General features: G+C 46.1%; 2 protein-coding genes across 6 annotated transcripts in view; one reads left to right on the forward strand and one right to left on the reverse strand.

Moving 5' to 3' along the window:
* Positions 1-16,066, reverse strand: part of MTMR14 (myotubularin related protein 14) — an 86,458-nt gene extending 70,392 nt beyond the window's left edge. Inside the window, exons 1-2 of one of the 5 annotated variants that reach the window (XM_083723898.1) lie at positions 15,689-16,066; positions 13,560-13,708 (exon numbers count right to left, since the gene is read on the reverse strand). In XM_083723898.1, coding sequence (XP_083580024.1) covers positions 13,560-13,708; positions 15,689-16,003 — 464 coding nt within the window. In that variant the 5' untranslated portion in view covers positions 16,004-16,066. The remainder of the gene's footprint in view (positions 1-13,559; positions 13,709-15,688) is intronic. The other 4 variants (XM_083723897.1, XM_083723899.1, XM_083723901.1 and 1 more) reach the window with 4 other exon arrangements.
* The window catches only part of CAMK1 (calcium/calmodulin dependent protein kinase I), a 289,871-nt gene that overhangs the window by 227,684 nt on the left and 39,996 nt on the right, over positions 1-22,191 (forward strand). The window lies entirely within an intron of this gene.

Genomic DNA, 22,191 nt, shown 5'->3' on the forward strand with positions numbered 1-22,191 from the left:
CCATCTTTTTTGACAATCCAGTAACATCTGGAGCTCAAGCACATTGCCCAAGAATGGAAAACGAGTGAGCCTGGTATTTAATGGGGAGGGGGGGGATGAGGCAGGATCAGGGGATTACCAAAAATCATGGGAAGGGATCTAACACACCTCCATGCCACTTATTATTTTCACTTTGGTCTGAGTACCCTCTGCTTTATTTCTGGATAAAACAAATCCAGCATTTAATAGGCACCAATTGGCCACCTCTGAATCATCATATCTTGGCTTCATAAACAGAGATATGCCTAAACCTCTTGCCTAACTGCTCCAGTCTCATATCACCTCTTCCCCACCCCATAATGCACCGCAATAAGACAGTAAGTCTTCAAATTAAGCCTAGTTTCCCATTTCAGTGAAATCTTTCACAAGCCAGGATGTTAAACCTATTTAGGCCTGAGGTTTAAGATCCTAGCTTGCTCCAATCTGATGACCATCGTTTCCTGGTCCAAATGAAATGGGAAACTGTGGTTAGTTGAAGAATTCCAGGTTTCATTCTGGCACACCAAGGAGGAAAGGAGCGGCACATACAGTCAGATGGTGAGTAATAAGCTGTGGCGTGATCACCTGAATATAGCCTGCATAAGAGAACACAAGGGCTAAAAATGTCTTTCTCCCCACAGAGAGGACTGTATTTGCTAAATGAATTCAAAGATGAGAGATGAAAAGAAGAGTGAAAGAGAAGCAGTTGAGGAGAAATAAGGTAGTTTTGCCCAGGAAAGGCTTTGCTGACTACACGATGCTTGAGAGACATTGGAGAAACAGTGGCTTGATTGAGAGACTCTCCCAAGGTCCGGGGAAGGAGCATGTGAGAGGCAGGGTCAACTGCAGCCAGGTCCCAAGGGATGCCAATTAGCACTTGATGGTTTCAAATTTATTCCAGTGGTCAGATCAAAAGATCTGGCCCCTCACTCTTTCTATTACCTTAATGAGGCTTAAGTTGGCTCCTGGTCCCTCTGTATTTAATTCAAAGGTTCAGCCTGGGTAAGCAACTGGGATATATGAAGCGCCACAAATTAAGCTGTGATCCACCCCAAACCACACACACCCCTTCCATCACTGAGACACTGCATTGGATGAGGTTCCCTGGTACAGCATCTGTCTCAAAGCTTCGCCTTAGTGCCAAGCACTCTCCAATAAACTTGTCTCTCAAGAGCTACTCTGGTTCGCTCGAATGCCTCACAGCGGCAAAACGAAGCTTTCTGACAGATACACTGCAACTCCACAATATTCCAGATAGCTCCTTTGCCAACCTGGTGCCCTCCAGATGTTTGAGACTTGTAGTCCACAACGTCTAGAGGGCACCAGACTGCCAGTGTCTTCCTTGAAACGATCACCTTTAACAATCCACCTCTCAATGTTTTGCTACCCCAAAAAAGTGCCGGGGGGGGGAGGAGAGAGGAACTCATCTACAAGTTAGACCAAACACTAGAAATATCAGGTGTGTTGCTTTACTCACACTGGACCACCTCTTGCATCAGGCGCCTGATTATAAGCCCCTTTTGCATTGCTGTTTTTGCCCAAAAAAAAACCAGCATATTATATGTATTGTGTAAGATGATTTTTTCCATCTAATTTTGCGTACAGTTTCGCGTACAGTGGTACCTTGAGTTAAGTACTTAGTTCGTTCCGGAGGTCTGTTCTTAACCTGAAGCACCACTTTAGCTAATGGGGCCTCTTGCTGCCGCTGCACCGCCGGAGCACGATTTCTGTTCTCATCCTGAAGCAAAGTTCTTAGCCAGAGGTACTATTTCTGGATTAGCAGAGTCTGTAACCTGAAGCGTATGTAACCCGAGGTACCACTGTAGGTATTTTTCTTCAGTGTTATAACATATTTTATGCATTATAACATAAACTTATAATTGCTGCTTGGCACTTTAGAAAACTCGGCTGTGTGCATGCAATAAGGGACGTAACAATATGAGAACTGTTCTTGTTTTTAGCAGGATGGGGGAAGTTGACAATATTAAGGATCAAAGCAGGTTTTACAGCAACTGGTATGCAGACGTTTTGCTGTCCCTGAACATGGAGGCAGAGCACAACCATTGGGCTACCAGCCACTGCTAGTCTTATCTTCCATGAATCTGACTGATGATCCTCTTTCAAAGCCATCCCAGTTGGTGGGCATCCAACTGCCCCATCCTCCTTCAAGTACCCTGATCCCAAGCTGCTTTGGGGCTTCCCAAAACGAAATAACCAGGACTTTGAATCGCGCCTGGAAAGAATCCTTCTATTTTGCACCAGCAGCCAATGAGTTGTATAATATGACCCCATTACATATGATCCCTGAACTGTAGCTCTCGCTTATTAGGCGTGAGCAAGTGCCTTTCTCGGCGTAGCGTTAGTAAAAAAGGAGGAGGAGGAGGAGAAGAAGAAGAAGAAGAAGGAGGAGGAGGAAGAGGAGGGAACATTTTGCACGGCACAGCTGCCGTTTGGGCACCTTGTCTATGTGTGCCAACCTCGGGGACAGGAGAAAAGCCCTGCCACCTGCCCAGCCCGAGGGTGCCAGGAACACACACCCGGCCACCCATTGGTGCCAGGGAACTGGACGCTTTTGAACTCGCGGCTGCAGTTCCCTCCGACACACAGGAGAACGCTGCGGTTATGCCAGGCAGGAGCCGGTGCCCAGCCGAGAACCGTGCCCAAAGCGCAATGATTTCATGCCAACTCCATTAAAGTTCCCAAGCCCTCTTAAAAGCCTCTGTAAGCCAAAGGGGTTGCTATGGCAACCCAGACCCCTGCTTATGAAAAATACATAAAGTACAACATTTCCAGTTGTGTTTTTTTAAAAAAAAAACTCTTTTAAGGACGAGCGAGGAAGCAAGTACTGCCAGCTTAAAGTCCCATAGAATATTCTATTACCCTGTGCAGTTCACACATACAGCCCCTAAAACAGTCTGCTTTATTGGTCACGTAGCTGCTGTTGTTGCTGCTGCTGCACCATTCCCTGCCATTAAGGTGTAAGGGGCAAAGCAGTAACTCCTCTAGCGGGGTTCACAGAATTACCCCGCCCTGCCCCATTCAGTTGGACAGGCAAAGAGGGCAATGGTGGCCGATTCCCTGAACACAGGGGGCATGTATGTGCAAAGGAACAGCAGAATGCTCAAAACCAGGGTGGATGCTTTTGGAGGAAAAATCTTTCTAAAGATAATTTTCTATTTAAGTTACATTATGGTCTATGGCTATTCATTTAAGTTACATTATGGTCTATGGCTATTCATCAGGAAATAAGGATTTGTTTTCAGTTTTTCATGTGTGCTAAAACTCAGTCTAAGTGTGTTTTGTTTTTAAATTGTTTAACCACATCAGTTAACAAACATGGATACATATGCTATAATGCTACTGTTTTAGTTAAATAAATTGTTTAAATTCTTATTAAGGAAATGATAATTTTTCTCCTTCCGATAAAGTACGACAGAAAAGTACAGTTGTCCAAGTATAAACAGTTATTAAACCTCACAATAATTTTGTAATTATCTGTCTATGTATTTCTAATAATATAACCAGAGCAGTAATTTTTGATGTAACTGTAAAAACTACTCTGAAAATTTATTATTCCAAAAATGAAACCTTCATCTGGTTGTAAATATTAAGATTATACCAGCAAGAATGAGTCTTTCTGTAAAAAAATAATGATTTAAATCATGTCTTACTGACTAGTGACTTAAATTGTGATTTAAATTGATTGGATTTAAATCAGATCCACCCTGGTTTTGAGCATTCTACTATTCCTTTGCACATATGATTAAAATGATTTAAATTTTAAAAGAATCAGATTCCCCCCTCCCCCGGCAATCATTTATTTTATCCATCCTGTTCAAAACAGAGGGACAGATCAGAGGTGGGGAACCCTTGAAGGAGCGCCTCCACCCCCATCGTTCTGCCCAGACACTGAGGTCCAGCGCCAAGGGCCTTCTGGCGGTTCCCTCCCTGCGAGAAGCCAAGTTACAGGGAACCAGGCAGAGGGCCTTCTCGGTAGTGGCGCCCGCCCTGTGGAACGCCCTCCCACCAGATGTCAAAGAGAACAACAACTACCACTCTGGGCGGCTTTCAAAAGAATATTAAAATACAATAGTCTGTTAAACATTACAAGCTTCCCTAAACAGGGCTGCCTTCAGACGTCTTCTAAAAGTCTGGTAGTTGTTGTTCTCTTTGACATCTGGTGGGAGGGTGTTCGACAGGGCGGGTGCCACTACCGAGAAGGCCCTCTGCCTGGTTCCCTGTAACAGGGCTTCTCTCATGGAGGTAACCAAGGGCTCTCGGAGCTGGACCTCAGTGTCTGGGCTGAACGATGGGGGTGGAGACGCTCCTTCATGAGTATCTGCACTACAGATCTGGCTCTACATGAGCTGTTTGGTCCCTCCAAGATATTTATCAGCAATAGATTCTCTCTCTCTCTCTCTCTCTCTCTCACACACACACACACACACACCACACCCAGCCCACTAGCAGCTGGGATGATTCAGTTCTTCTGCTAGCTAAGTAATCTGCAAATGAAGTGGAGTCTGGATTGCAGCAGCAGAATTTCCCAAGCAAGGAGGGAAAGGACTTGTATGATTTGGTCACAGAATGAAGGGCTGAATCAGTTCTCAGGTATTTTGGATGAGGAAGAAGGGAGTGCTTTTAAAGGAGCCTTCTGCCTCCCCCACCACAAAACGAGCACTCATGTTCTGCTTGCAGAGAACCTTGCAAGCCTTCGTTGGCGAACAGCTTACTGGCTTGTGCAAAGTTTCTGAACAGAGCTAGTAATCCCTCACTGGCGTCGGAAGAGGAACTGGGCAGGGTTAGACATCAACTCTTAAGAGCTGCTCACAGGAAAATGGAAGGACAAGCAGCAGCCAGTATGGCACAGTGGCTAGGATATGATGCTTAAGGCCAAGGAGATGCAGGTTCAAATTGCCTCTGAGTGACCACGGGTCATTCACAAACGCCTTCATCCTTACCTGCCTCACAGGGTTGCTGTAAACACAGAAGGAGAGGGCACACACCATGCATTTAAAACCCGGAATCGAGTGTAAATTAGAAGTGGCAGCTGTAGCCAGGGGGGGTCTGGAGATGTGGGGGCCCTTAATTTTGGAGGGACTTTGAAACATGCTTTTAAATATTTTCTGGACTACACTGCCGACTGTGGGGAATGGGCTGATCCGCTGAGGAGAGACGGAGATCATTTTGAGTTGGAGTATCCCCGAGACCTACTCCTCAACGAGAAAGAAAAGAAATTAAGAAAGAGATCAATAAAAGACAAGGTAAAGTGCAGGTACAAACAAGAAGAAGATCTGCAGAAGGGACATGGAAAAGACTTAAGAGCCTCGGACATAAGATTACCAGGTTGATGGACTAGATGGAATGGACAGTAAGGACTGACATAACCCGAGACCAGGAAGAAGAGACGTTGGAGGAAGATTGGAAGAAAAAAAAATTAAAACATTATTTTGGGAATTAGTGTAAAATTAATGAGCATTAGGAAGAATGTTGGAATGAAAATATTTGGCTTTAGTAGAAATGATATAAGGAATTACATACAAATAAATATTAAGTTTTAAGCTTTAAGGTATTTTATGGTAAGATAAGGTTAAAATAAATTAAGGTAAATTGAATGACAGAATATAGTGAAAGATGGAAAGGATTTGTTGAGTTAATTAATAGGTTAGACTGTTAAGACAAATTACTCAATAAAAATTGAGAAAGATGGAAAGAATTTGCTGAAACAAATAATTAAACTAGAATACAAAAAGGGAGGTGTGAGGAGGTCGATGAAACAAGTAAATGAAAGATACAGTTATGGAATATTGGATGTGTTTTTTTGTTTTTTTTATTGTTATTGTTGTATTGGCTTTTATGTTTTTCCCCCTTTTTTGATGTATTGTTATGTATGTTTTGTTAAATCTTTTGTTGTTTTCTTCTTTTCATTTTTCTGTAATTTTTGAAATTTCTAATAAATATCATTAAAAAAAAATAGAAGTGGCAGCTGTACAGTGGTACCTCGGGTTAAGAACTTAATTCATTCCGGAGGTCCATTCTTAACCTGAAACTGTTCTTAACCCGAGATACCACTTTAGCTAATGGGGCCTCCCACTGCCGCCGCGCGATTTCTGTTCTCATCCTTGTCAGGAGCTCATCCTACACTCGAGTAGTACCCTGGCAGAGACACATGGCATGTTCCCTCCCTCTGGTCGATCATTCGGGAGCTTCATAAGCTGCCTTCAGTCCGAACATCACAGCAACCGATGCCAACTGACACTGGCACACTTAGGGATCTGCAGAGTTTGCGTACCACACGCGTGACAGGCCTCAGCAACTCAGCATTTTGGCTAATCTACTTTATTTACATATAAAAACACACGGAGCGTTGCAACATGGCTCCCTCTTTCTCCAGCATCAGACAGCAAAAAAAGGGGGGGGCAAAGGACAATAGTCCCACATCACAGAACACAGTAACACAAACATCCTGTCTCCGTCACTTCCCACTCTGTGGAGTCAAAACATATACCATCATGTGAAAGACAACAACACCATGACTGCAAGCATGTATCAGGAATTCTAACAATCCTGAAGCAAAGTTCTTAACCCGAGGTACTATTTCTGGGTTAGCAGAGTCTGTAACCTGAAGCGTCTGTAACCTGAAGTGTCTGTACCACTGTAGTTTTGATTTGCTGTGTAACCTATTCCATATTCCGCTGGTCCTCCTGTCTTCAGGAGCGGTTAACTATAACTGGCCAGATTTATGCATGTCAGAAACAAGGGTGTATTCTCGCCCCTTTTCTTGTTAATTCATTTTTATCAGATCTTCCAGAGCACATTCAAAAAATAGATTCACGTGCCCCCCCCCCGCCATCAATCAAAACCCGGTCCCACTGTTTCGGCATGCAGATGATGGGGCCTTATTATCACCGATGAGGAGAGGTTTGCAACGTCTTTTACTCGCCTGGATTTCCTATTGTGAAACCAATAAGCTCTCAATAAATGATGGGAAGACAAAACATTCTGGTCTTCTCTAACTTCCGGAAATTAGAGAAATGGTAAATAAGAGGGCAAGAAATCCAGCAAGTAAAGATGCACAAATATATCGGAATTTTATTCCAGAGCAACTCAGGTTGGTCAAACCATTTCAGAAGTGCTATAAAGCAGGCCAAGTGTACCTCGTCAGAAGCAGTTTGCTTTTATTTTCAGAAAGGTAACCGATTTATACCAGCTGCTATTCAATTTTTTTCAAGATGAAAGTGTCGTCCCAGCTACTTTTTGGGATCCCAATATGGATACAAGCATATAATAGAGATTTAGATAAGATACACTCAAGTTTCTTGAGATGTATCCTGGGGCTCCCAAGTTCAATCAAGTATGAAATTATGTGTGCAGAACTAGGTATACGATGGAATACTGGGTGAGGGCAAGCACTATAAAATACTGGTTGTGTTGCCATTTCCGTTGCCAGCCTTCAAGTCTGCTTTCTGACTTACTTAAGGACTCTTATAAATCCAGATGGTTCCAACACTTACATAGCAAAATCAGATCTATTGGTATTGACTTGGAACACTTGTATAATTCAAGTGAGCAATATAAACGGCCTTGGTCCAGTATACCTGAAGGAGCATCTCCACCCCCATCTTTCTGGACTGAGGTCCAGCGCCGAGGGCCTTCTGGAGGTTTCCTCACTGTGAGAAGCCAAGTTACAGGGAACCAGGCAGAGGGCCTTCTCAGTAGTGACACCCGCCCTGTGGAACACCCTCCCACCAAATGTCAAAGAGAAAAACAACTACCAGACTTTTAGAAGACATCTGAAGGCAGCCCTGTTTAGGGAAGCTTTTAATGTTTAATAGACTATTGTATTTTAATATTCTGTTGGAAGCCGCCCAGAGTTGCTGGGGAAACCCAGCCAGATGGGCGGGGTATAAATAATAAATTATCATCATCATCATCTTCCAATCAGATTAAGGGACATTGAAAAACAAAACATTGAGTCAACTATAAATAAAATTTGCTCCCCCCAAGTTTTATGGTTTAAATACAACAGGTAACAAGGTTACTTATATTTCAAAACTGATAATTCCAATCCAACGCAGGGCCTTTATGTTAGCCTGACTGAACCTTTTCCCCTCAGCTTTTGTCAAGGGCAGATATTTAAACATCCCCAGAAACAATAGATATTGCAAATGCTTTTTGAATGTGCCAGACACAGTAGAACATATTCTTTCTACTCTCCATTGTACAACCAGCTACGCAAACGTGTTATCCCCTTTTTTGAGTAGTCTAACATCAAGGCACAATGAAAATATCAGATTCTATCTGTCTGACATTAACCCGGAAGTAACTGCAAGGATTGCTGAGTTTTTTATCATTAGTACCTCTCAGAGTGGTGAATGGCACTAATTAACAGGAAGAAAGTCCAATGAAAATCATCATTATTACATATTTTTAGATGGCTGTTTATTTGTATATATTTTAAAAATTATATATATGGATGTTTTATGATGGCCTATATTTGTAATGGGGGGCGTGGGGGGCGCTGTGGGTTAAACCACAGAGCCTAGGACTTAGCGATCAGAAGGTTGGTGGTTCAAATCCCCACAACAGGGTGAGCTCCCGTTGCTCAGTCCCTGCTCCTGCCAACCTAGCAGTTCGAAAGCACGTCAAAGTGCAAGTAGATAAATAGGTACCACTCCAGCAGGAAGGTAAACGCCGTTTCCGTGTGCTGCTCTGGTTTGCCAGAAGCGGCTTAGTCATGCTGGCTACATGACCCGGAAGCTGTATGCCGGCTCCCTCGGCAAATAAAGTGAGATGAGCGCTGCAACCCCAGAGTCGGCCACAACTGGACCTAATGGTCAGGGGTCCCTTTACCTTTTTATATTTATAATGCCTAATAAAGGTTTGGTGAAGTAAGCAAGCATGTCACCATTACAATTGCTAACTGCACTTACTGGGCACTTTTCAAAACATAAAAATAATCTGAAAACAACTTTCAATATATTAACACAGAAACACAGGACACTGAAGTCGTCAACTTAGGAGTGGGCAAACATATGTTTGGAAAATAAATGTAAAAACTAATAAAAATGTATACAGTATTAAAAAACAACCTTAGGAGTGGGCAACTGACTTTTCTTTCACACATCTTGAATGCCACTGGGTTCAAGGAAGGCGTGGATGCAGTTCCTCGGGAGTAAAGCCAGAGGTTTGCTCATGTTTTCCAGTGCCGGTTGTCAGCTTGTCAGCACTCAGAAGAAAAGCGGAAGTTTACTCATCCTGGTTGTGGGTAGCAAATGAGATGACTTGAAGCCGGCACACCAGGAACATAAAATACTGGGTTTTTTTGCTCTATAAGACTCACTTTTTCCCTCCTAAAAAGTAAGAGGAAATGTGTGTGCGTCTTATGGAGCGAATGCAGGCTGCGCAGCTATCCCAGAAGCCAGGAACAGCAAGAGGGATCACTGCTTTCGCTGCGCAGTGATCCCTCTTGCTGTTCTGGCTTCTGGGATTTAGATTTTTTTCTTCTTATTTTCCTCCTCCAAAAACTAGGTGCGTCTTTTGGTCTGGTGTGTCTTATAGAGCGAAAAATACGGTACTTTTGCGACTGGGGGCCTACCTATTGCAAAGTGGTTGCTTAAAAAGTTGTGGAAGGACCAAAATCATTCCAAACAGGGCTGACTTCCACGGAATTATCTCTGCACAGATAAAACTGTGCATGCTATCTCAGTATCCCACAAGCACCCAGGAGGCGCTTCGTAGATCCTGAGTTTATAGTAAATAATACCAAACATTTCAAGCGAGCCATAGCAGGGAGGCAAATCCCACTCATGAGTGTTCATGAACTTGGAAGGGAAATCCTTTTCCAGTCTCAAAGACGGAATTGAACAGATTCAGAATGATGCACCCTTCAGGAGGAAATGGGTATACACATGGGAGGGGGCACACTACCCCACACCACCCTTACATTGTGCAGCTCATACTTGGTTACTTTCCTATTGCACCACATAAGTAATGTTTTTGTAGGTTGAAAGCTTGCTCATTCCAACAGGAGAAGGCAGCGTGGCTGGTTCCCTATGCAGTACAGAATCTTGCACAAATCCTTCCAGCTGAGGTCAGTCACCGCCCTGGTAATTTCCATCAGCCACTTTTTCTTCTAAAGTTGCGTGTTGCATACTAGGAGGAAGAGGTGGGCTTTGTGTGAAGGAAAGACTGACCCTGGACACCTAATTAGACTGGAGGCGCAAGAAGTGGGAGCTGTGGTGCCCAGTGGCCTACCATCATCACTAGGCTCCTCTCGTGTAAAAGGCCTCAATGTTTTATGACTGCAAAGTGGGGGGAAAGGCTCCAAGAGTAAAACCAAAGAGGGCAGATACTGCACTATACAGAAAACAAGCAACCACCAAGTGCAAGAATGGCCCCGAGAGATATCAGGCAACAAAGAGCTCCACGGTTGCACTGATCTAAGCCCTGGAAACGTGCCAAGAACTCAATGCTGTGGATGAAAATGCTAATGTCTGAAGATCATATCAACAGCATTTTGCCATATTCCCTACGGAGCCTGGCCTGCCAAAAATGGCTTGGCAGGCCAGCCTCGGAAGTCTGGCAGGACTAATTGGGCCCGTGGGCTAGAGATTCTCAAGCACAACTCTAGGATATATAGAGAAACAGTATCTGATGCATAGGAAGATCTTCCAACAATAATTTTCTGGAAAAGCCACTTCACCGTTAGTAAGCTCTGCGCCCTTAGCTGTCAAACAGACAAGGGCAAATGGAGTGCAATAAGCAATGCTGGGAAACATGTTAGCTCCTTTATGATACTGGAGTTGGTGTTGGGGCAAAGCAGGAGAGGTGTGTAACACAGGAGGAGAAGCGAAGCACAAAGCTGAAATACAGAAAAGTAGTATTCCCTCCCCGAATACTTGCAGAGCAGCGTGTTTTAGTGGTTTGGTTAACCAGGCAGGATGCATCATGGTTTGGCAACCTCATGAAACACCATTCCAAACTTGAATTAAATCTCCAATGGGAAGTTCGGATAAAAATGAAGCGTCATTCAATTGACGCTGCTGCAGTCTCCACCTCTCCTCTCTCAGTGCAATCTCAGAAAGAGCAGGCAAAGGTTTGGTAGCTGAAGGAACAAGATGGTGCATTGATTCAGTCCAAGAACCAATACTTTTGTCAACTCCTGGACAAGACAGACTTCCTTTCCAACTCACTGAATTTTGCAACTCCCCACATCTTTCTGAGTTCTCACTACGGATATGAGGGGACTGAAACGAAACTGGGAATTTTTCAACTGCTTTTGCAAGATCCTCAGATTCCATCTTCAGGGTCAGAAGCCGCTTTCTACCTTCTGATCTAGACATTATTATCACATTGTACAGCTTACATCCAAGTCATCGTTTTGGTTTTCCAAGAAGCAAGAAAGCTGAAGTGAAAAAAATTAAGAGGAACCAAAAGGGCGACGAAAACTACTCAGGCATGAAAAACATCACATGGGTACACCCTGCAGCTGGTGGGCACATTAAGAAGCAGCACAGCTAAGCATTGCTGTGCATTAGTCAAATTTGCAAATGGTAATAACTCCTACCCACCCATTTTAAAAGAACATTGGATATCAGTCAGCCAAAGGCATGGTTAAAGGTGAACGTTTTTGCCTAGCGCCTAAAAGTTTATAATGAAGGCACCATGTGAAACTCCCTGGGGTGAGCATTCCACAGATGGGGAGCCACTGCTGAAAAGGCCCGTCCCCAAGTTGCCACTCTCTGGACCTCACATGAAGAGGCACACAAAGAGAAGGGCCTGGGATGATGATTGCAAAGTCCGGGTTGGTTTATCTGGGGAGAGGTGGTTTGTGACATCTAGTGATATCAACATACCTTGGAAATATCAGCAACCTACCTCATGGTTATGGTTACACTGAGGGTTGTTAGAAGGTATGCACAGTTTAAAAAGCAGAGACATCACATTGCTGACAAAGGTCCACATAGTTAAAGCTATGGTTCTCCCAGTAGAGATGTATGGAAGTGAGAACTGGACCATATAGAAGGCTGATCGCCAAAGAATTAATGCTTTTGAATTATGGTGCTGGAGGAGACTCTTGATAGTCCCATGGACTGCAACAAGATCAAGCCTATCCATTCTGAAGGAAATCAGCCCTGAGTGCTCACTGGAAGGACAGATCCTGAAGCTGAGGCTCCAATACTTTGGCCACCTCATGAGAAGAGAAAACTCCCTGGAAAATACCCTGATGTTGGGAAAGATTGAGGTCACAAGGAGATGGGGACAACAGAGGACAAGATGGTTGGACAGTGTTCTCGAAGCTACCAACATGAGTCTGACCAAACTGCGGGAGGCAGTGGAAGACAGGAGTGCCTGGCGTGCTTTGGTCCATGGGGTTACAAAGAGTCGGACACGATTAAATGACTAAACAACAACAACAAGAAGTGCAGTTAGGCCTCACTGCAAGAAAAAGGATTATAAACAAGCTCACAGAGCTCACAATTATAAAAAAATAGTGGTAAATTTATCAAGGAACATGCAACATACGACAAAATCTGCATGCAGATTCAAGTTCTGCATGGGAATTGAGTTCTGTATGAAGCAACTCTAAAGTGTTTCAAAGCACAGCAGTGAAAAAAGTGAAAACCAAAGAGGAAGTCCACCCCACCCTTCTCCAACTGTGCAGATCTGTCATATGCTTGAATTTCTACTCGGCTATCACTGCATGGACCCCATGACATGCAACATGTATCTAAGAGGCAGAACAATTCAAGCCACTGATGCACTGTGCTGCAGAGGGTTTGAATAGCACAGATGTGTCCCTCTGCCCAACGCTGCGGGGGTACAGGAATCCCACTGGCAAGGGGCACCTCAATGCACTGCCTGAACAGCAGGTAGACAGAAGTTACCTACAGTGGCATTCCCATCAGCGGAAACCCCTGAAACAGCATCAGGAGGGCCCACTGTAGGATCTGCTAAATCCTGAGCCAGCCCCAATGTCACTTGTGATGGCAACAGCACCAATCTAGGCCATCTTGTTGCACCAGCATGGAAGTTTAAAAGAGGATTAGACAAATTCACAGAGGATAAGGCTATCGATGGCTTCTAACTCTGATGGCTTTGTTCTACCTCCACTGTCGGAGGTGGTACCATTTTAAATACCATTTTCTGGAAACCACAAGAGGGGAGGGTGTTGTTACAATCAGGTCCTGCCTTGCAGGCTGTCCACAAGCATCTGGTTAGCCACTGTGATAACAGGATGTCAAACTAGATGGGTCTAATCCAGGAGGGTTTTTTATATTCACTGGTTGCTACTTAAATCACACACCACAGTAGCCTCTCATTCATAAGAAAAAACACCAGGGCAGCACCCAATAATTCTGCACATTTAAGTGAACAACCAATTTTAGAGCCAAGTAAATGGAACGAAAAGACTGATTAGTAACTTGCTAGTACTGTAGTACATCTCCCAAAAAAACAGTGACGCACTCTGCAGGTCACAAACGTGCTCAGGTTAATTTCGGTAAGACACAGTCCTCCCGAAAGCAGTCACGACTTACGTGTGTCTCTCTTGATCTGTGCTCTCATATTCCAAGAAGACAATCAGGCGGGGGTAATGGCTGCAGATTTCACCATTCCCATTGTGGATCACGCTGAAGCAGTAGTCCTTGCCGAACAACTCAAGACAGCATTTCTCAATGCGCTCTATCTAGTCAAGTCAAAGAACAAACCAGCAGTTATTACTGAATCATTGTTATTTATACAAGGGGGTAACGTTCTCGGCCACCATGCACATCAGGACAAGTCTAGGTCCCTTCCCGTCCGTTCTGCCCCTGCCCCACCCCCTAAAAGAGCCAGTGTGGTGGTGTGGTTAAGAGCGGTGGACTCGTAATCTGGTGAACCGGGTTCGCTTCCCCGCTCCTCCACATGCAGCTGCTGGGTGACCTTGGGCCAGTCACACTTCTCTGAAGTCTCTCAGCCCCACTCACCTCACAGAGTGTTTGTTGTGGGGGAGGAAGGGAAAGGAGAATGTGAGCCGCTTGGAGACTCCTGAAGGGGAGTGATAAAGCGGGATATCAAATCCAAACTCTTCTTCTTCTTCTTCTCTTCTAAAAGCACACGTCAGCAGCTGCAAATGTGCTGATTGCGCACAAGTGGGGAGTTGCCTGTACTGTGATCCAAACCAAAAGCCTGGTACATTGCACAAACACTGTATATATGAGTTAAATACAGTGGTACCTCAGGTTAAGCACTTAATTCATTCTGGAGTTCCGTTCTTAACCTGAAGCACCACTTTAGCTAATGGGGCCTGCTGCTGCTGCTGCGCTGCACGATTTCTGTTCTCATCCTGAAGCAAAGTTCTTAACCCGAGGTAATATTTCTGGGTTAGCAGAGTCTGTAACCTGAAGCGTATGTAACCTGAAGCGTATGTAACCTGAGGTACCACTGTAAATGCAAGTGTGGAGCAAAACATTTGATCTTAAGGAAAAGTTTGCTGCCTCAAAAATCCAATAATGAGACCCTCTGTATAGCTGGCATCTATCCCAATGGACTTGCAGCATTTGAAATTCTTATCATTAGAATTCCGGTTATCTGGCAACCTTTGGACAGGGGAAACACTTAACTTGCAATGTTCACCACATGAGCATTAGGTTACTCTATAAACAAGGACAAGGTGCACCAATGAAGTACATCAAACCCACAAAGGCCATGCAGAATCCGATTGTACACTTGGGAGTATATACATGGAGTAACCAGGGATGCTGGTATTGTCTACTTGTGTTAGGGAAGTTATGACTTCATGCAACACAGTACCTTCTCTCTCCACCCCACCTTCCTTTCCTATTCTGTTTTCCCATGGCTTATTTTGCAATGAAGCACCATACAAGAAACCCAGAAAATTCCCATATAAAGATTCGTTTTAAAACAACTGCACTAAGGGAGAAGCTTTGCAGTATTAACAGGGATCGTGTAGGGATCTCTTTTAATGGACAGGGATTTTACACTGCAGAGAACAGATGTTGATTCACCTATCCACTCTTTTCAGCCAAAGCATGGCTCCAAAATTGGTTCACAGTAAATTACAAATTGACCCAACTACAGGTAACACTTCACGTATCAGACAGAGTGGACTGTACTGCAACAGAAGCTTACCCCGTAATGGATTTGACACATCTTTATAAATATGCCCTCTTTTGCTGCTAATACGGCCTCCTCTCTGTCCGGCAATTAAAATACAACACAAAAACACTTCTCAGATTTTTTTATCTTTCTTTTTGTTGTGGTTTCCCCCCAATGCTTTTAGCAGTTCTTATTTTTATCTGTGAGCGAGTGCCTTGAACCTGCTGGGTGGAGGAAAGGCAAGAGTATAAAACCCAGGGTGGTTTTATAATAATAATAAAACAAAACAACAATTCTCAGCTGCGTCCGGGTTGCAGGCACGGCAGAGGAATGTCCGGCTGCCGTCCTGCTTATGCCTTTAATGGTCGGTGAGTAATAATAATAATGAAAAGGCATCCCCAAGCTGGAAGAAATTGTTCACCAGTGGGAGTGTATTTTTTTTGTTTTTGTGCCAGTCATGCACTTATCAGAGGAGAGGGATCAGTAGCAACCTGGGGGGGTGGTTTAAGGCAAGGGCCGTGCAGAGCGGGGCTGAACGAGGCGGGCCCAGCCCACCCCTCAGGCTCACCTTGGCGTTGCTGCCGGCCCCGCCGCTGCCGCTGCCTCCACCTGCCGAGGTGCCTCCTCCTCCTCCGCCTCCCCCGCTACCGCCCCCTCCATCCCGGGCCCGGTACTGCGCCCTCGAGAACTCCAGCAGCAGCTCCGCCAAAGCGCGCTCCCCGGCGCCGGGCCCCTGAAGGGAGGAGGTGGGGTCGCCCGGGGCTCCTGCCATCCCCGCCCCGCACTCACGGGCCCGAGCCCCGGACTCGCCGCCCCTGCAGCGCCAGCGCCTTCTCCATCCCAACCGCCTTCCGCTTCCGGGAAAGGAGAGCGATGCCGTCATTACAGCGCGACACGAGAGCGAACACCACCACCACCACCACCGGCCGCCCGGAAAGGATACCCCTTCCCTATTGGCCCGAAGAGAGCGCAAAAACACCCCCCCCCTCCCTCTCTGTCTCTTCCAGGGGAAGAAAAGGAAGAAGCGGAAGGGCGGGGCTTAAGGAGGAGGAGGGGGCGTGTCCGCAGGCGGGGCTGTGTGGGCGGGGCCGGACTCCGGCTCTGGGAATTGCGGGGCTGCGAACCAATGCCTGCGTGTGGAACTTTGGTGGCAGCGGCGAGGGTTTTTTTTGTGTGTTGGCTGTCGCGCGCACGCGCGCCCAAAGTGAAAAGAGGCTGCAGGATGGAAGCTCTGGCCGCCCGCGTGCACGTGCAAGTGGATCAGTTATTATTGATACTACTAACAATATTGAGGGATGTATGGAAGTGAGAGCTGGACCGTAAAGAAGGCTGATCGCCGAAGAATGGATGCTTTTGAATTATGGTCCTGGAGGAGACTCTTGAGAGTCCCATGGACTGCAAGAAGATCAAACCTATCCGTTCTTAAAGAAATCAGCCCTGAGTGCTCACTGGAAGGACAGATCCTGAAGCTGAGGCTCCAATACTTTGGCCACCTCATGAGAAGAGAAGACTCCCTGGAAAAGACCCTGATGTTGGGAAAGATGGAGGGCACAAGTAGAAGGGGACGACAGAGGACAAGATGGTTGGACAGTGTTCTTGAAGCTACCAGCATGAGTTTGAAACCGCGGGAGGCAGTGGAAGACAGGAGCGCCTGGCGTGCTCTGGTCCATGGGGTCACAAAGAGTCGGACACGACTAAACAACTAGACAACAACAAACAATATTATTAATACCCAGTAATGCTTTGCCAAGAAGAATATCAGTTTCTGCACTCTGGTGTATATTATTAAGGTAAAGGTAAAGGTACCCCTGCCCGTACGGGCCAGTCTTGACAGACTCTGGGGTTGTGCGCCCATCTCACTCAAGAGGCCAGGGGCCAGCGCTGTCCGGAGACACTTCCGGGTCACGTGGCCAGCGTGACAAAGCTGCATCTGGCAAGCCAGAGCTGCACACGGAAACGCCGTTTACCTTCCCGCTAGAAAGCGGTCCCTATTTATCTACTTGCACCCGGAGGTGCTTTCGAACTGCTAGGTTGGCAGGCGCTGGGACCAAGCAGCGGGAGCGCACCCCGCCGCAGGGATTCGAACCGCCGACCTTTCGATCGGCAAGTCCTAGGCGCTGAGGCTTTAACCCACAGCGCCACCTGCGTATTACCAGTGCTTTTTTTTCTGGGGGGGGGATGCATACCCCTAAACATGTATTGAATCTTTGTACTTCTGTCCCACTTACTGTATTTATTTTCCAATTTGAACTATAAAATGGTGATTTTCTCAAGTCAAAATGAGAGTACCCCTAAACATTTTTTTATACAGAAAAAAAGCACTGATTATTACCATAAAAAACAACAATACAAAGATTGGATTTCAGGTAATTCGGTTGTAGCCCTGGCTTACCACCAGTTTATGCAACCGGCTAACACCTTGGTCTCTTGCAGCAAAAACGAGAGAAAGAAACATGCAACACCTTATGGACTTAAGAGATTTCTCACGTGAGCAGGAGTCAACTTAAGGACCAGGATTTCAGGCCCAGGGGAATGAGTGTGCTTCTCTCTACCCATGCTTGGCGATTCTCCCCAATGCATGCCCCTTCCCTAGGCTACAGGTTTGGATAGTGTTGGATGCCACGCCTAGAGCAAGTCTGATGGAGGCATGCAGAACACTGCCTGTTCCCTGTTCCATCCATGCTGGATCCGTTCCAGTGCTTGTAGCTCTTAACCACTACACCGCACTGGCTCTCAGATAAGCTGCTTGAAGCAGTGTGGTTCCTTAGGCCTGGCTGTAGGAAACTGACTGGATGGGTCCAAGGAAGAGGGAAAGTACCATCTGCCTTGAAGGAGGCCATGGTGCAAGCCTCTTTAACAAGACCTCCCTGGATTGCCCAGTAGTGAGAATCCCCTTTGAGGATGTTTGGAGAAGGCGGTGGTGATTCTCCACTTTCAGTTACACTTGGAGGGTAATGTGGGTTGAAAAAGGTTCCCCGCCTTTGTCTTAATCAGATTCATGATGTGAGTGTTGTATGTGTGTGTCACCCAGTGGGCTTCCTGGCTGAGTGGGGATTTGAATGCTGGTCTCCCAGGCACTCTGACCACAACCTAAAAATACACGCGTGGCACTATGGGTTAAACCAAAGAGCCGAGGACTTGCCAGTCAGAAGGTCGGCAGTTCGAATCCCTGCGACGGGGTGAGCTCCCGTTGCTCGGTCCCTGCTCCTGCCAACCTAGCAGTTCGAAAGCACGTCAAAGTGTAAGTAGATAAATAGGTACCGCTCCGGCGGGAAGGTCAACGGCATTTCCGTGCACTGCTCTGGTTCGCCAGAAGCGGCTTAGTCATGCTGGCCACATGACCTGGAAGCTGTACGCTGGCTCCCTCGGCCAATAAAGCGTGATGAGCGCCGCAACCCCAGAGTCGGCCATGACTGGACCTAATGATCAGGGGTCCCTTTACCTTTACTCCCAGGCACTCTGACCACAACTTACAAATACACAGGTGTTGGGGAGGGGGGAATAAATCTTAATCAGCATAGCTCTATAGTGACGGAGAAACGAGTCCATGATATCAAGTGCCAAGATTGCCAACTGACCAGCTTCTGTGTCTTTAATTGCACCTCAAGCTGCAGAAATCAGCAGCTGAAACTGTTTAGTAACATGGAGAGAGAACCTCCGAATGCCTGCACATTTGGCTAGTTTTAAAGTTGGATGTACCATGGATTGGGGTGCTGTGATGTGCCAAACTGAACATAGCCTAACTACTGTTTATGCTTGACAATTCCTGCTGTCCGTAAAGGTAAAGGGACCCCTGACCATTAGGTCCAGTCATGGCCGACTCGGGTTGCAGCGTTCATCTCGCTTTATTGGCCGAGGGAGCCAGCGTACAGCTTCCGGGTCATGTGGGCAGCATGACTAAGCCGCTTCTGGTGAACCAGAGCAGCGCACGGTACCTATTTATCTACTTGCATTTTGCCGTGCTTTCGAACTACTAGGTTGGCAGGAGCAGGGACCGAGCAATGTGGGGATTCAAACTGCCGACCTTCTGATCGGCAAGTCCTAGGCTCTGTGGTTTAACCCACAGCACCACCCACGTCCCCCTACCTGCTGTCCATGGCAGACAGCAAATAATAGTATTTATTGAGCCCTCTGGTGGTCTGCATTTACAGGATCAGAAACTGAGGAACTGGTGCAGGGGTCCAGCTGTTCAGGGTCTGATCAAGAGCTGCAGTTTCTGCGCATGGTCATCTGCGTTCGCATGTAGTATACCTCTAAATAACAGGAGCAGGGCCCGAGTTCAGCAATAGTTCATCTGCTGTGCACACAGAAAGCTGCAGGCAGCGTTTTCAGACAGGGCTAGGAGAGACTCCACTGCCGCAGGCTATATGTCTCTGAATACCAGTTGCAAGCAGGGGAGAGCGCTGCTGAGCTCGGTTTCTGCTTATGGGTTTCCCATAGGCATCTAGTTGGCTGCTGCTGTGAGAAATAGATTCTGGACTAGATGGACCACTGCCCAATCCAGCAGGTCTCTCTCTCTCTCTTCTTGCTGTTGTTGTTTAGTCGTTTAGTCATGTCCGACTCTTCGTGACCCCATGGAGCAGAGCATGCCAGGCACTCCTGTCTTCCACTGCCTCCTGCAGTTTGGTCAGACTCATGCTGGTAGCTTTGAGAACACTGTCCAACCATCTCGTCCTCTGTCGTCCCCTTCTCCTTGTGCCCTCCATCTTTCCCAACATCAGGGTCTTCTCCAGGGAGTCTTCTCTTCTCATGAGGTGGCCAAAGTACTGGAGTCTCAGCTTCAGGATCTGTCCTTCCAGTGAGCACACAGGGCTGATTTCCTTCAGAATGGAGAGGTTTGATCTTCTTGCAGTCCATGGGACTCTCAAGAGTCTCCTCCAACACCATCTCTCTTCTTACGTTCCCTGAATTCTCCTTAGGAAGCTGACCTGCAGTAACTGATCATCCTGCTTTTTCTGGGAAATGGCGAAGGAATGTAGCTTCGCCTAGGCTCTCCCCATCCTTTAATACAGTGCTGGTTTATACATGAAAGGCTGGTCAGCAAGGGCAGTGCTTGCAAGCAACCCCTCTTCCTGATCTCTGGAACTTACGCTGCTGCTGCAGCCGCTGCTGCCGCCACCACCACTGCTGCTTTCGGGGCTATCCTAGCGGCTGCCACCCGCTTTTGTCACATTGCATTGTGGAGCAGCTTCCCTTTCAGAGACCTGACAGGGTCAGCTGTTTCCCCTCTGAGCTACGTGCTAGCCAGTAACAAGGCTCAGCAGAGGGTCCCGCAGGGTGGTGGAAACCAGACAGGCCGTTTTGCCAGGCCTTTTCATGCCTCAGCAGGCTTCCAGTTCCAGCAAGCGGGCTCACAACGGAGGTGGAGTTCAGTCTCTGCAAGGAAATAACAAGATCTCTGCGAACTCTTCCCCATTTCTCCTTTCCATAGCCTTCAGCAGGTGTAAGATATTTTCTGAGGTGGAGAAGCAAATGCCACACACATGCCCAGTAAGTCAAAGTGCCTCGTATCCAAAGCCAGCCAAGTTATTGTCACACCTGAAGCAGGAAAATTTCACCCTTAACTCTCTTTTCCCCCACCTCCCTGCTGTAAAAATAAATAAAAATACATTGAACTATGAACCGTCTGAACAAGAATGTTGTTGTTGTTATTGTTGTTGTTTAGTCATTTAGTCGTGTCCGACTCTTCGTGACCCCATGGACCAGAGCACGCCAGGCACTTCTGTCTTCCACTGCCTCCCGCAGTTTGGTCAGACTCATGCTGGTAGCTTCGAGAACACTGTCCAACCATCTCGTCCTCAGGGCTGATTTCCTTAAGAATGGATCAGTTTGATCTTCTGAGCAAGAACGTTACTTGCCCCCAAATGGAAAGAAGTCCCAGCAAAGGAAGACATGGCGAAACTTACCGGACGAATAAGAAATCACGATAACAAACTTTTTGTAAAAGAATGGAAATGGTTTATTGAATATTTACAGATAAATTGTAAACAGATTAAAACACTGGCAGGATTATTGTAATAACCTGCAGCTACGTAAGAGAGAGAGAGAGAGAGAGAGAGAGAGAGAGTATGATAAATAAATGAGTAAGTTGTGTTAATTTGGATATGCAGAAGATATTCAAAATAAATTTAAGGAACCGCAGAAAGAGGGGGAAGGAATTCGAGTTTTAAAATGTCAATATGATTGCAAAATCAGTGAAATATATATATCTGAAAGGTATAAATAAAATTTAATAACGAAAAAACAATATGAACCGTTTGCTACCCAATGGTAGGGCCAGCACTGAGCAGACACCATGCATTTAGAGCATGGTGCACACCATGCATTTAAAGCAAAAGCCCCCAAGAATGCTGGGAACTGTCGCTTACCCCTCCCAGAACTACAATTCCCAGCACTTTTAACAAAGTAAAGACCCCAGGATTCTTCGGTGAAAGTATTTTGCTTTAAATGTATGGCGTGTACATGTCCCCAGTGTGCTGAAATAATTCAAATTGTGATCCGAGAAGATTCAGATCTCACACTCAGAAAAAAATAATTCATGTCAAACAAACAGGGCTATATCCACAAACAGCCCTCAAAAGGCTGAAATGGAGGCCTGTAATTTTATGTTGGAAGAGGCCTTCCAAGAGGCCTTATACTGAGTCAGACCATGGGTCCATCTATTTCAGGGCTGTTAGCACTGACAGCTATCCAGAGTTTCAGACAATACAGTGGTACCTCAGGTTAAGTACTTAATTTGTTCCAGAGGTCTGTACTTAACCTGAAACTGTTCTTAACCTGAAGCACCACTTTAGCTAATGGGGCCTCCTGCTGCTGCCGTTGTGCTGCCGCCGCCGCACAATTTCTGTTCTCATCCTGAAGCAAAGTTCTTAACCCGAGGTATTATTTCTGGGTTAGTGGAGTCTGTAACCTGAAGCGTCTGTAACCTGAAGCGTATGTAACCCGAGATACCACTCTAATCCTTCCCATCAAGGACTTATGCAGCACAATAGGCATAAAAAAGAGCATCTCATGACCAAATCTGGCTCTCCAGAAAGACCATACCTCCTCTTTCCCCAATTGCCAACCATA

This window comes from Podarcis gaigeae, assembly GCF_964106915.1.
Source record: "Podarcis gaigeae genome assembly, chromosome: 2".
Taxonomy (NCBI): Eukaryota; Metazoa; Chordata; class Lepidosauria; order Squamata; family Lacertidae; genus Podarcis; species Podarcis gaigeae.